The sequence below is a fragment of the Nanorana parkeri genome, unplaced genomic scaffold, assembly GCF_000935625.1.
Source record: "Nanorana parkeri isolate BGI_ZX_2015 unplaced genomic scaffold, ASM93562v1 scaffold324, whole genome shotgun sequence".
In the NCBI taxonomy this organism is placed as follows: domain Eukaryota; kingdom Metazoa; phylum Chordata; class Amphibia; order Anura; family Dicroglossidae; genus Nanorana; species Nanorana parkeri.
The window spans coordinates 582,737-597,473 of NW_017306592.1; the positions used below are offsets into that span (position 1 = coordinate 582,737).

At 42.7% G+C, this 14,737-nt stretch overlaps 1 protein-coding gene across 1 annotated transcript in view; it reads left to right on the top strand.

Annotated features, from left to right (window-relative positions):
* NBAS (neuroblastoma amplified sequence) overlaps window positions 1-14,737 on the top strand; it is a 578,163-nt gene that overhangs the window by 350,437 nt on the left and 212,989 nt on the right. The window contains exon 41 of the mRNA XM_018558184.1: window positions 12,717-12,946. Within this exon, the coding sequence (XP_018413686.1) occupies window positions 12,717-12,946 (230 nt within the window). The remainder of the gene's footprint in view (window positions 1-12,716; window positions 12,947-14,737) is intronic.

Genomic DNA, 14,737 nt, shown 5'->3' on the forward strand with positions numbered 1-14,737 from the left:
AAACAATAAAGTCTCCCCCCCCCCCCCCTCCCCTCCAAAAAAAAAACCTTCCAACCCCTCTATCCAATTGCCCTTTTATTAATGGAAAGACTGTGCTAAATGCCCCAAATTCTGCTCTAAATCTGCAGTCACATGATGTGCCATGTCCCAAGTCCGGCAGAGTGGTATGGCTCATGCTCAAGCTACCAATTTCCCTGCCTCCTAACATGGGCACTCCCCAATGGGTCCCTCAGTGGGGTCCTCACAATGACCTACGAACTTCATTGGTGACATCATGATAAGGGGTGGCGACAACACAGATATGAGGCTGTTACAGTGATTCATCACGCCTAAATAAAGCACCACAGATAGTCACATGACAGATTCGGGTAAGGAAAAATGGAGCTAGGAAGGGTTTAAAAAACAGTAAATGGCTGGGAATCAATAGGGATCTTTGCAGTTTTGCCAATAGATGGGTTTAAGATAAATTTAGCCAACATTTCTTTTTTTTGCATAGCTGTAGTGTTTGCTGGATACCATGCGTAGCTCCCTGCTATGTGTGTGTGTGTGTATATATTTCTTTTTCTATCTTTAGCCACATGTCATATGCCATTAGTGTGATGCATTTTCCTCTGGAGAGGTATTATTTGATAGCTCCAGTCATTTCTGAAGGTGATAGAAAAATTCTACCTTGTGTATGAGATGGTCTTATTTTTGGAGTTTGATCGGGAAGATGGATAGGTTTTTTTCAAGGATAATACTTATACATATTTATAGGTGGCTTGAAAACAGTCTGGCAATGAATAAAATATCTGTCTACAGTAATATCACTGACATAGCTGCCAGCTGTACCTAATATTCAGGGTAGGTGCCATGTCACTAGCTATTTCTATGAACAGCAAGCAACAAGATAAGTTGAAAATTAAAGCACACCTGTCATTTGTGCATGATAAGCAAAGTCAGGCGGCAGCTGCATATGAGGCGAACACAGGTGTTACATTGTGTGTTTAGATTCCTGACTGGATCCCCAATCTACCACTGCAAACCTCTAAAAAAAATAAGCTCACTGATCCGGTGGTTGAGTGGATGTGTCAGTGTTTATTTATTCATTTGAGTGCCAGCCTCTATACCCCTTTATTGCCAGGCCATTTTTTTCAGTACTGTGGTCGTTTTAATTACAATTACTGTACTATTATTATTATTATTATTACACAGGATTTATATTGCGCCAACAGTTTGCGCAGCGCTTTACAATATAAGGAAGACATTACAATCACAATACAATTCAAGACAACATGGTAAGGAGGGCCCTGCCCCTGAGGGCTTACAGTCTAAAAGGGAGGGGAAGTGATACATGATAGTGCAACACTGTGCCATAATGTACTATATATTAAGTTCTGTGATAGAACTTTTTACAATATGAAGGGAAATAGATAAAATAATCATTTTTTAAAAATCCCTTATTTTATGTTATAAAATGTATTAGATAAATAGTCTTTCCTCATACATTTAGCCAAAAATATATTTAATAAAAAAAGTAAAAATATATATTTATTTGCCTAATGTATATTATTTAGTCTATGTCATAGTTATAGTGCCTTCATATAAATGGTATATACATTTTAAAATGTATGAACCCTGATGTAGACAAGCCAAGGTACTTGTTGAGAGGCATTGAGAGCCTTGGTGAAGATCTGATTTTATTTTTTTGATGAAGATCTAATTTTTTGCCACAATGTTTCAGAGTTTAGTTCTGCTTTAAGGCAGTTCTTGGAACCAACAAACACCCTTAACTTCCCTTTGCAAGCCCATGTCCCTGGGTACTCATTAGATGCAGACTTGGCACCTATAGTTGGGGATACATCCAGGTATAGAGGGTAAACTGACGAGATAAATATCAGAGCCCCAGGCAAGCAAGTAATCTTCTTATGTTTTGTTTAAAGTATTAGTTTAAAGTAAACTTTTTTTTAATAAAGTTCTGCTGGGGAATAGTCAGAGCTTCTGTCGGGTTTTAACTGATGTTTTAACCTAAGTTCTAATCCCAGGAGTCATCAGTTAATGGGACAGGAAGTGAATGAAAATCCTCCACAGGTTTACCGGCAGCCTAAGTACACAACAGATGTCCTACCCTTTCCCCATACTTTGTGTTCATTTCCCCTCACTTTTTTCCCAGTTGGCAATATTCAGTAGAACAGGAAGTTGGAGGAAATCTTCCCGGTGGAGACACCAACTACAACTATAGTTGTTTTCATAGTGCAATCAACGCTTACTTGAAGAAAAACAACTATTTTATGTAGTGAGCTCTGCCCTCCGTCTGCCCATCACTTTCACCAACTTCCTAGATTCCCATCTCTTTCCCTGCTGCTTTGCATCTCTTTCCCTGCTGCCTGATGTGTTGTAATCTCCATTTCTCAAGACTGCATATCCCATCATGCATTGCTTCCAGCAAGCAATGATAATGTTACATTGTCCAGACATTGAGTTGAAGTTCAGAAGGCAGGCTCTATAAGGGTTGAGATATCAGGAAGTGCATATTCACAGGGCTGAGTGAAATGTCTAGGGGCATCTTCAATATGTCCATTTACAAACTTCTAGATGGATATGGTTATGAAAAGTGGGATAGAACTTATGTAAATTCAATATAGAAATACAGATTTTTTTTTTGACCATGGGTACCCTTTCATTTCAAAGCCCTTTACATTTTCCAAGACAACCGTTACATTTTGGAAACTGCATGGTGTCATAAGCACACAGCAAACCATGCAAACAGGAACAATAACTAAGAACATAGGAATTGTGGGAATTGTATGTAGTAACTATGTCACAGGTGGAAGATATGAAGACAGTGAGCCCGGGATTTAGTGGGGAGGTATGATCCGGGCTGGAGCATTAGAGTTAAATCAGTAAGGCTTTTCACGGTATACTATATATGACATTCCTGGTCGTATTCTGCAAGCTGTTAATTTTGTTTTTGCTGTGATTATAGCTTGCACTTTCCTCTCTCTACATTTACTTGACTTATAATGGAACATTGCTCACTGCCTCTGTGTTTATTAAAAAACGACCACTATTGATTTGCTGCTAGAGAGGTCATGCCCCTTCTCCACTACATGCAGAATGTGTCAGAATTATTTAATATGTTCATGTTATGGTGACCAGTTTAAAGTAAATCTGTCACAAACCTGAGCAACATAAATGGGCTGCGTGATGCAAAAATGCAGAGGTTAAATACAGACATGGCCAAAAGTATTGGTGTCCATCCACTTTTCCCAAAGAATCCCAATGTCCCCTGAAGTTAGTTAAAACAGGTACAAGCTAACACAAGTAGATGGCATCCATTATTCCTATTTTCATTGTCCATAGAGCAGGCGCTCTGCCTTATCACTTAAAGAGACACTGTCATCCTCCCCATTTTAAACAAAGTGACAGTGTCTTTGCACAGCCCCCTGACCCACTATAACAAACCTTGCCAGTGACTCCTGGTTGCTACTTCCTCCATTGCACACTACCTGGTGCTTCATTTTATGAGGGAGTATGTGAAAGTGCTCAGGTCTAGCACATGACCCTGTGACCTTGAAAGTGATGGCACTGCTTACCCTTCCTGTTCAACAAGAGATTACACTAGGGATTTGGTTGTATAGGCCTATGTGATAGACTATTGGAGATGGCAGGATCTCTATTAGAGAGTCCATAGTCACATCGCACTCCTGACCGCGAAATCCCTTCAAATGAAATGGGTACTGCGTTAGTCGACGGATCGCAGCCGTCACGAACAGCGGAGACAGCGGTACTCCAGGATGAAAAGCAACAAACGTCTATTTATTGACGTGCAGCATAACAAGTATTGCAACAAACGTTTCGGGGTCGCACAGGATCTCTGCTTTTGCTCAGGTTCTCTATTAGGCCTCATTAACACTGCTGCGCATATAGGCAAGTACATATATACGCATATATGCGCAATATACAAATTTGCTCTTGTGTTGTGTGTGAATGAGGCCTTAGACTCCTAGTGTCACCTTTCCACTGCAATAGCTTTAGCTGGGGAATGACAGATGCCTGCTGAGTCAGCTGAATGTAAACACAGCAGGCAGTGGCTGGGAGCAATAGCCAGTCTGCTATTGGCTATTTCCAAATGCAAAAGCAGGCTGGCCACTTCCTGCTGTCAATCAGCAGAGGAGGGACCTAAAGGAGCAATGCAGATGAAGGCATTGCTGAGTACTGTGAACTCTATGTGGGAGATAATACGGTATTTTAAGTGTTACATGTACACATTACTTAGTATGCATGCGCTTAAAATGAAAAATATATCTTACACTGTAGTTGGTCTGCTTTAAGAAGTGTTATGTTTCTTTGATGGTTTTTAGACAATCAGATTATGAAACCTTGATTGATTATTATTGTTAGATTATACGATTATACTATGCAACATGGTAGCTTGTTTATCATTCAAATTAGATTTCTGGTCCCAGAGGTAAGCGATCATAAAACTTATCATCATAGAATGTTATAATGCACTCCCAGAAATTTTATTGACTACATAGATAGTAAACACTCAACTCCCTTCCAGGAAGATAACATGTATAAAACTACTCTGTAAGATAATGAATTAGATAAAATCACTGGAGTGTTTATTAAATAAAGCTTAACATATGTGAATTAAAGAGGAATAATGTGGTCTTGCAGTTCATTCTCTATGGCAGCATTTATCAACTTTTTTTTTTTTTTATTCAGTCATGGTACCCTTTAAAGGTGTGCAGAATCTGGAGGCACCCCAGTCTAAACTGTAAGAAACATGAATTGATAAAAACTACCTGTTGACCCACAAAATCCATACCTATCACTTCTCTTATAGAGTATCTGATATGTTATAGATTTTAAGGGGTGACCCCATGAAAAAAATATGCACCCCTTTCCCATCAGCAGTCCTCAATACCCCCTTCACATCAGAGTCCTTAGTCTCCCCATCACATCAGAGTCATCTGTCCCCCTTTCATATTAGAGTCCTCAGCACCACCTTCATATCAGAGTCCTTATTCCCCTTTTCAGATCAGAGTCCTCCTTCCACCTTCACATGAGAGTCCTCATTCACCCTTCAAATGAGACTCCTCATTCCCCCTTCACATGAGAGTCCTCAATCCCCCTTCACATCAGAGTCATCAGTCCCTCCTTCACATCAGGGTGCTCAGCCCCCCCCCTTCACATTAGTCACATTAGGGTCCTCAACCCCCTCTCCACATCAAGGTGCTTAGCTCCCCCTTCACATCAGAGTCCTCAGTCCCTCCTTCACATCAGGGTCCTCAGTCCCTCCTTCACATCAGGGTCCTCAGTCCCTCCTTCACATCAGGGTCCTCAGTCCCTCCTTGTTCAGGGTCCTCAACCCCCCCTCCACAACAGGGTCCTCAGCCCCCCTCCACATCAAGGTCCTTAGATCCCCCTTCACATCAGAGTGCTCAGTCCCTCCTTCACATCAGAGTCATCAGTCTCCTCTTCACATCAGGGTCCTCAGCCCCCCTCACACCCTCCGAGTCAGGGTCCTCAGCCCCCTCTCCACATCAGGGTCCTTAGCTCCCCCTTCACATCAGGGTCCTCAGTCCCTCCTTCACATCAGGGTTTCAGTCCCCCCCTTCACATTAGGGTCCTCAACCCCCTCACCACATCAAGGTGCTTAGCTCCCCCTTCACATCAGAGTCCTCAGTCCCTCCTTCACATCAGGGTCCTCAACAGGGTCCTTAGCCCCCCTCCACATCAGATTCCTCAGTCCCCACTTCACATCAGAGTCACATTGCACATTTTGTAGATATTAAAACAATTTGTTCTCATAATAGTGATATATCTAATATGCGGACACATGTAAGGCATACCATGATGTGTTCTATCTGGACAACAATGTAACATTTTACTGATATCATGTAAATAAAGCTGGCGATATATTCTTAAAACACCAATGTAATGTCTCTGTAAAACAATTAATTTAAATGCATGCCATGTCAAGGTTGCCAATGCTTATATCAGCTCTCTACTGAACTTCCAGCCCTCAAACCCCTCAAATGGCTGGTGTCATAGCTGATCACATGAGCAGCATCATGGCAAATGCAATCCAAATAGAGGCTAAGATGGCATCTTCCCTGACTGTAAAGGATAGGTGGTTGTAGTCGGGTCCGCTTTAAAATGAAACATTTGACATCAAAGTTTTAAATGAAAATTTGAAAATTGATAATATCATATCGGATTCAGATTTTATTAGTCACATACATAATTGTACACAGTATGATATGCATTGAAATGCTTACATGACTGTAAAAAAGGGGGGGAGGAGTGGACAGATAAGGGAAAGAATCAAATATGAATATAAAAAATTTACATTTACACAAAATAGAAGTATAAATGAAAAAAATAAAAATAAAATAAAATTTGAATTAAAATGCAAATACAACTTAATAAATAAATGCCAACTATATAAGTGTATCGCTGTGTAAAGTGTGCGAGTGCAAACAGCAGCAGTGCGGGGTGAGTGAAATAAAGTGATGACCAGCAGTGTATTGTCCATTCTTTAAAGTGCAGATGTGCAGTAAGTGTGAGTGTAAAAAAACATTAGTCTGGTCAGTAGAGTCTATGTGGAGATCTGGTTGAGAGACCGTATAGCCTGCGGGAAGAAGCATCTCCTCAGTCTCTCTGTGTTGGCCTTCAGGGAGCAGAAGCGCTTCCCTGACCTCAACAGAGAGAAAAGTCAATTGTTGGGATGGCTGAGGTCCTTTACGATCTTCCTGGCCTTGGTCCAGCACCGCTTGTTGTCGATTGAGTTCAGGTCAGGGAGCTTGGTACGGATGATGCTCTCAGCTGATCGCACCACCCTCTGAAGAGCTTGCCTGTCCTGCATGGTGCTGTTCCCAAACCAGGTTGTGATGTTTCCCGTCAGGATGCTCTCTATGGTGCTGGAGTAAAAGTTCCTAAGCACCTTAGCGGGCATTCTAAAGTCTCTCAAGCGTCTGAGGTGGAAGAGAGGCTGCCGAGCCTTTTTCACCATGGTGTTGATGTGACAGGACCATGACAGGTCCTGCGTGATGTGGACACCGAGGTATCTGAAGCTGTCCACTCTCTCCACTGGGCTCTCGTTGATCATGGGGGTCTGGTAGTTCCTTTCCTTCTTTTTGCTGAAGTCCACTATCAGCTCCTTTGTCTTGCTGACGTTAAGGAGGAGGTTGTTCCTCTGGCACCAGTTCTCCAGATTCCTAATCTCCTCCAGGTAGGCTGTCTCATTGTTGCCGAAGATCAGTCCGACCACAACGGTGTCGTCGGCAAACTTGATGATGGTGGTGGAGTTGGTAGTGGCCATACAGTCATATGTGTACAAATGGGCAGCAATTCCCCCAATGCGGTGAGTACAGCACGGGGCTCAGAACACAACCCTGAGGGGCTCCAGTGCTGAGGGTGAGGGAGGCTGAGACATGTCTGCACATCCTTTCTGCCTGTGGTCTGCCAGTTAGGAAGTTGGAGATCCACTGACACATAGATAATATATATATTTTTTAAAATTAAAGCCTATCTAAACCCGAAAACAAAAATGTAATATATTGCAGCTTTCCAGTCCTGGTGATCTAGTGGTTGCAGTCGTTTTTTTAGCCTTGGTTTTCCTTTTTTTCACATTATGATCTGGCCAGTAAAACACTTCCTGTCGTAGGGTGACTCTACTCTGTGTAGCCACCCTTATAAAGCAGCATTGTCACCTTGTGGAGATAATATTGTATACACTGCCTGGTCAAAAAGAAGTCACTCACTCGTTGGGCCACTTTTATCTCTGATTACGGCATTGTTTCAATAAGCTTATGCAATGTCACAACATTTATTTCCATCCAGAGTTGCATTCATTGTTCACCAAGATCTTGTAGTGATGATGGGAGAGTCGGACCTCTGTGTAAAGTCTTCTCCAGCACATCCCAAAAATTCTCAATGGGTTTCAGGTCTGGAATCATAATTTTTATCCTTTCTAATCTCATAATTTGCTCAAGGGACACTATACCCCAGAGCTAAATCTTAAAAATGCATTAATTGTGTATCACTCGGCTGTAGATCTCAAATCATCTCAGAATTGGTGCTGACACTGTCCTTCCTTCTGGAGGGGGGCTGCTTTTGTTCCCCATGGTCCCTGTGTGTGTTATAAAGTAATCACCGCTCCAAGCTCACTCCTGTGATGGACTACAATCTCAATACAGATTAGGAAACTAAACATGAGATTGTAGTCCATCGCAGGAGTGAGCTTGGAGCGGCGGCTACTTTACAACACACACAGGGACCATAAGGAACAAAAGTACCCCCCCTCCAGAAGGAAGGACAGTGTCGGCACCAATTCAGAGATGATTGGAGGATCTACAGCCGAGTGATACACAAATAAGATACATTTTAGTTAATAGTTAGGGCACTTGAATTCATTTTAAGGTTTAACTCCTGAGCTTAGTGTCACTTTAATGTCATTGGTTGAACAAGTAATATTTCTGTATCTTCTGAGCTGATGCAGATTGGTTAATATACAATAGTTTTTAAAACATTTATACTAAGATTGGAAACTTTGCACAAGCTAGACATCACACTGTTCATGGATGGATGAGTACTTGTGCCCAGTGTAGGCATCAGATTACTACAAAGATGTCAATTGTAAATTACTTCTATTGCTGGGTTGGAAATTAACCTCAGCGCGTTCCCAATTGATGAGGTTTTTCAAATTGTGCGTGACTAATGATTTTCTTTTTAATTGATCTTTCTATTCGTTATTTCCCCTATTTGAATCTAAAGTGGATGGGATAGTTACTGAATAGGCTTTTTACCAGCAGTGGTCATTTTTTATGCTTGTTTTTTTCATGCGGCTGCTCGGGAAAAAAAAGAAATAGATCCCATTAGAATAAGTACATGAAAAATGCTGAATAATAAAATGGCGTGTGGCTATCATCACGTTTTTAACAAGCAAATATAGAAAAAAAACTTTTAATATATGTAATTGGATGGAACTGCTGTGAGCCCCTTCACAGCCTGAAATGGATGATTACGTAAAGCTTAATTTTACAGTCAGCTGCAGATGAAATGTCATTTAGTTGCAGTCGACTCTTTGTGATCCTACGGATTTTATCGCACTAGGCCTGTCTGTCAGCAGCTGCATCTTTGAGCTTTTGTAACTCCATATTTCTTAGTTCAGTAATTCTGTCTAAAACATTTAGCAGCAAGCCACTTAATCCACTTTCCTTTACTTTCACCAGCAAAATCCTGGTGTTCCAAGACACTGTTTGTACGTTTTTATTATTTAAAGGCAATTTTATAACATTGATAAAATCGGAACAGCAGACGTACCACTTCACATCCAACTGGTGCATTTCCGAAAGCTTAGAATTTGAAGGTTAAAATACATGGAAATTCTGAGATTGCAGTTCTTTTGCTGTATAAAAAAGAACATCCTCAGCATCATTTTAACACTTTCACTGCCAGAGCCATCTTTGAGGTTTTTGCACACATTGTGATCCACATTTTAGACCCAACAAATGTCTCAGAGCCAAAAACACCCGAAGGATACCCATAGAAAAACGGGTGTGGAAGCTAAACCCAGGACTTCCCCATTCACATGAGTGTTCAGGTTTCCAACCCTCCATTTGCAGATGAAAAATGGGCAATGCATCTCTACGGCAGTGCGGATGAAAACTGATGACTATCAGTTTACATCAGGAAACATCAGTTTCAGTTGAGGACCAACCAAGACTGATGTAAACTAATGATCAGTTTACATCAGCTCAGGTTACATGCGGTTTTTGGGACTGATGTCGTAGTGCAGCATGGGAAGCTCAATGCTTGCTGGGGAGAAGCAAAGAACCATGGAAATGTACCATGCTATAATAACAAAAGGCCCAAAACGGACATGTAAAAAACAGATGTTAACTCAACTGACAACGGATGTGCAAACTGATGTACATGGATTCAGTTTTCATCAGTTTTTTTTTTTAATTTGCGAGCTGTGACTGAACTGATAACATTCGTGTGAACGGGGCCTTCAATTCTGAATGAAAATTGGTTATCTTGTGGTCATCCTAATATGGAGGTTTATTACAGGCTTGTTTATAGAAGGTATCTCTTGTCAGGTGTTGTCTTTTAAATCATAAGTCACTGCTAGCCCTCATTCACACGAGGAATGGCTGGCCCATACAGATCCGTGCTGCATGCACGGCCGTATGGGGCCGCTCCCAGGAAGGACAGATGCTGCGTGTGATTACATGCAGCAGCCTGTCCTTCTCTATGGGAGTATGCTGCCCTACGCTCATCTGAACTGCACGTCGGTGCGGGTGTCCCTGCTTGGACGCAGACAGGATCCATCCTGTCAGCATACGAATATGAACACCTGCACGGATGTGCAGTTCGGGTGAGTGCAGGCCGGTGCACGGTCGCATACTCCCATAGAGAAGGACAGGCTGCTGCATGTAATCACACGCAGCATCTGACCTTCCTAGGAGCTGCCCGATACGGCCGTGCATGCAGCACAGATCTGTATGGGCTAGCCGTTCCTCGTGTGAATGAGGGCTAACCCTTCTCCAAAAATATGTCTTACACATACTAATATAATATTCAAGATTCTACGTAGGCCAAATAATAACATGATAAGAGCGGAACATGGCAAAGTTACCTTGTTACTACCCATGTCCTCCATGTTAGCAGGGTTTACTGCTGAATGCCAAAAGCCCTAAAGATTAGATTAAAGTTGTGTGAAATGTCTAAAAAACATAATTACATGACAGTTTGTGGCTAATTAGAACATTTTTACAGTTGCAATATTGTATGAAATGTATTGTAGGTAAGAGAGCTTTCATCCCTCTGGTAATTACTGCACTACACATAGCGAAGAACACTTATGCTGCTCAGCTTCCCTTTATGTCTTGATTACCGATGTGGAGCAGGAACTGTGGACATCTGGTGTAATGGTAGATGTGCCCTTCTGATGTTTGATCTCAATGGAATGTAATATGAATAAAATGTAAAACGTAAATTGAAACATCAATATATAAACCTTTTAATATACAGAGGTATAATACATGGGGAGTAACCTACCCGCCCGGGGCTTCTAATTCTCATTCAAACATAAGCTACAGTGCAATAAGCTACCCCTCTGGTCATTTGTTGTTTGTTATAAGGTGTTTTAGAAACAGGTATTAAAGCAGTACTCCAGACACAAATGTTATTAACTCTTGCAGTGGGGCTACCCCCGTACTGGAATGGTTAAGTGCTCACTTTTGCCTAGGTGACATAAAAAAGTTATACCCATCTGAAGTGCTGACCCGGCTAGCTGCTACTCCAGTCCCTAAAGCCTTCCTCCTCAGCATTTTCACATTCTATACAATGAAGGGAATTTATCAAAACTGGAGTAGACAGAATCTAGAGCAGCTGTGCATGGCAACCATTCAACATCTACTTTTTATTTTCAAACCTTAACTGAACAAACTGAAGAGAGAAGCTGATTGGATGCCATGGGCAAACTCCTCCAGTTTTGATAAATTCCTCTATGTGTAGAACGTGACTAGTCAAGGATCCTTAGACCACTGCAGCAGAGATAACTTTTTTTTATCATCTAGACAAAAACGAGCACTTAATCTTTGCAGTGCTCGGGTAGCCCCACTGCAAGGGTTAAGAACATTTTTGGCCATTGTTCTGCTTTAACTACTGTGCCATTAAAACGACTAGCTCTCTCAATTCAGAATGAGTTGTACAAAAAATTATCTCGGAATAAATATGGTGAATGTTGCTCCAATCCACATAATCTGTTAGTCACGACCAGGTGTAGGAAATGAGGAAACATCTCTGCAACTGGAGCAAAGAGAGAGGCAAACATATGACAACTCTTTCCTACTGTATGCAAGGCTTAAAGGAGAACTATGGGGTCAGGGTTTTTCCCCATAGTTCTCCTTAGGGTAACGGGAGGACACAAACTAGCGTCCTCCCGTTGCACCAGCTACAGCTCGCGGTATACTGAGACTCCACAACCGGAGCGGATCCCGACATCGATGTTGAGATCCGCCCAGCTGCGTGAGTGACAGCTGGCTCTACCTATCTAGAGGCAGAGCCAGCTGTACCCGCCCCCTCCCCGTCCGTTCCGCCAGTCAGCGCTGGCGGGGAGGGGGGAATCCAACCCCCTCCCCTGTCACGAAAGAGAGCCGTGACAGGATCGAGAGGTGAGCGAACGCCGGTATATGTTCGCTCACCTCCCGATCTACTAAGGCCGACCTGTGACAGTCTCATTGTCACAGGTCGGCTAGAACTATGAGGTGAGTGAAAAGCACTCACCTCATAGTTCTCCTTCAAAACAAATGGCTGAATTTTGGTGAAAAAAGTAAAATCATTGGCTTACAATGCTGTGCACAATACAGAAATATCTGGGAAAAGGCTGAAGTGCCCACAAGAAACACAAACATAGTGTGACAAGCCTGCTGAATATAATGCAGTGATTAATATGTAACACAGATTAAAGTAAATTGGGAAGGCTTTCTTTCTTTGCACATGTGAAATGTTGCCTGTATCTGCCTAGTAAATTGCAGACAATGGATCACTTAAAGGAACAATGGGCATAAAACATTTGAGAATTGTGCATGTTGTAGTGTTTAACCCTGTAGCCATACAATGTGTTCTGCTTGCCTCTAACAAGTAGATATTTGTTCTCGAATCCTCCTACAAAATGTTGTTCTCGGCCCTAACCAAAATGTATTATCTCTCTTCAGGCCGACCCAAACATGCTCATCAAGATGGTTACCAAATATGTGTCCGATTACGCCAGCTCCAACTGGCCAATAGAGCTGGTGCCCCTGATTGAACAGCTGCACTACTATAATGAGAGGTTGGTGGACTTCACCCAGGCACATACCCTGCAGGGTCTTGGAAAAGGAGTAGATGTGCACAGGTTCTCAACCGACAGCCAGTACAAGACGGAAACCATCCTGGGTCTAGCTGAGTAAGTAGCGTGGATTCTGGAAGAATGGAAAGATGTGTTGGGGGGGATCTGTTTTCAGTGGACAGTGAGCTGTGGCCCAGAGGTTGACATGATGAGCTCAAAAAGGTCCAGCCCTGCCAAATACCATACAATTGGTACCATATTAAGCCCTGTTCACACCGGGGCGGTGCGGCCGCGGGGATTCGGCGGCATGAACGATCCCATACATTGCTATGGGGACCGTGCGGATCCGTGTGAATTGCTCCCTGAGCTTTATTTTTCCATGGTTTCCATACAGCCTTCAATGGAAACGTGCTGATGAGCATGGTTTTGGGAGTTTTTAATTGTGTTTCAGCTCTGAAACACAATTCAAAACTCCCAAAACCGCCTTATTAAAAATTGTACGCCCGCCCAGGTGTGAACAGGGCCTCATAGCTTAGTGACTGGTATTACATTGTAAAGCACAGTCATTCTGAGGCATGCAAGTCAACTGAACTTACCTCTAGAAGATTGTGAAAGATTTCCAGAATACAGTGTACTGCAACAAGTGATAAGTGAATCGTTTAGAAAAACAGGTGTTTTGTTTGATCCTCCATAAAGGAGAACTATGAGGTGAGTGCTTTTCACTCACCTCATAGTTCTAGCCGACCTGTGACAATGAGACTGTCACAGGTCGGCTCAGTAGATCGGGAGGTGAGCGAACACATACCGGGTTTGCTCGCCTCTCGATCCTGTCACGGCTCTCTGTCGTGACAGGGGGAGGGGCTGGATTCCCCTCTCCCCGCTCCGATCTGCCAGCGCTGACTGGCGGAACGGACGGGGAGGGGGCGGGTACAGCTGGCTCTGCCTCTAGATAGGCAGAGCCAGCTATCACTCACGCAGCTGGGCGGATCCCGTCATCTACGTCGGGATCCGCTCCGACTGCGGCGTCTCAGTATACCGCGAGCTGTAGCTCGCGGTATACTGTGCTTAGGGTAACGGGAGGGCGCTAGTTTGTGTCCTCCCGTTACCCTAAGGAGAACTACATGGAAAAACACTGACCCCATAGTTCTCCTTTAAAATATCCATGGAGACACACTACTGTATATGGTCATACATTTGTGGACACCTGACTGTCACAACTATTTAAGTTTGTTGGCTCATTTCGAGGAGGCCACTTCTTTGTGACTATAACAGGTGCCCTCTTCTGGGAAGGCTTTCTACAAAACTCTAAAGTGTGTCTGTGGGAATTGGTTCACCGTCAACCAAAAGAGCATTTGTAAGGTCAAGTGCTGATGTTTGATGACAAGACCCGGCTCACAATTGGAATCCAATTCATTCCAAATATGTGGCCAATGTTTGCCAATGGATTTTGCATGGCTATGAAGTTGATTTTATGATTGTGACTGAAAGATACTCAATAATTTCGGTCAGTGTCCACATAGTTTTGGCCGTATACTGTATCTCTTGTCTGCATGAATCAATATTGTCCCAAGGCCTCAAATCTACATGGCTATAGTCAGCAGCGTAAAAAGTTGACAAACCGGTATTTCTTCTGACTTAAAATCTATTCCTATTACCTAACGCCACAAACCAGCTCCTCTTTTGCATCCTACTATGGAGAAGAAGAGACAGGTAGCTGTGTTCACAGACTAGGGATGCACCGATACCAAGTACCATACTCGGTACAAGTACAGATACTTTTCGAGCTCCAAGACTAGACTAGAGAAAAATCCAAAAGTTAGGAGGCAGCTGCCATTTGTAAGCAGCACACAGAGCTCCTGGGATTTGTACATCTCTGTTTTAATGTATGATTTTGTTTTTATAAATATA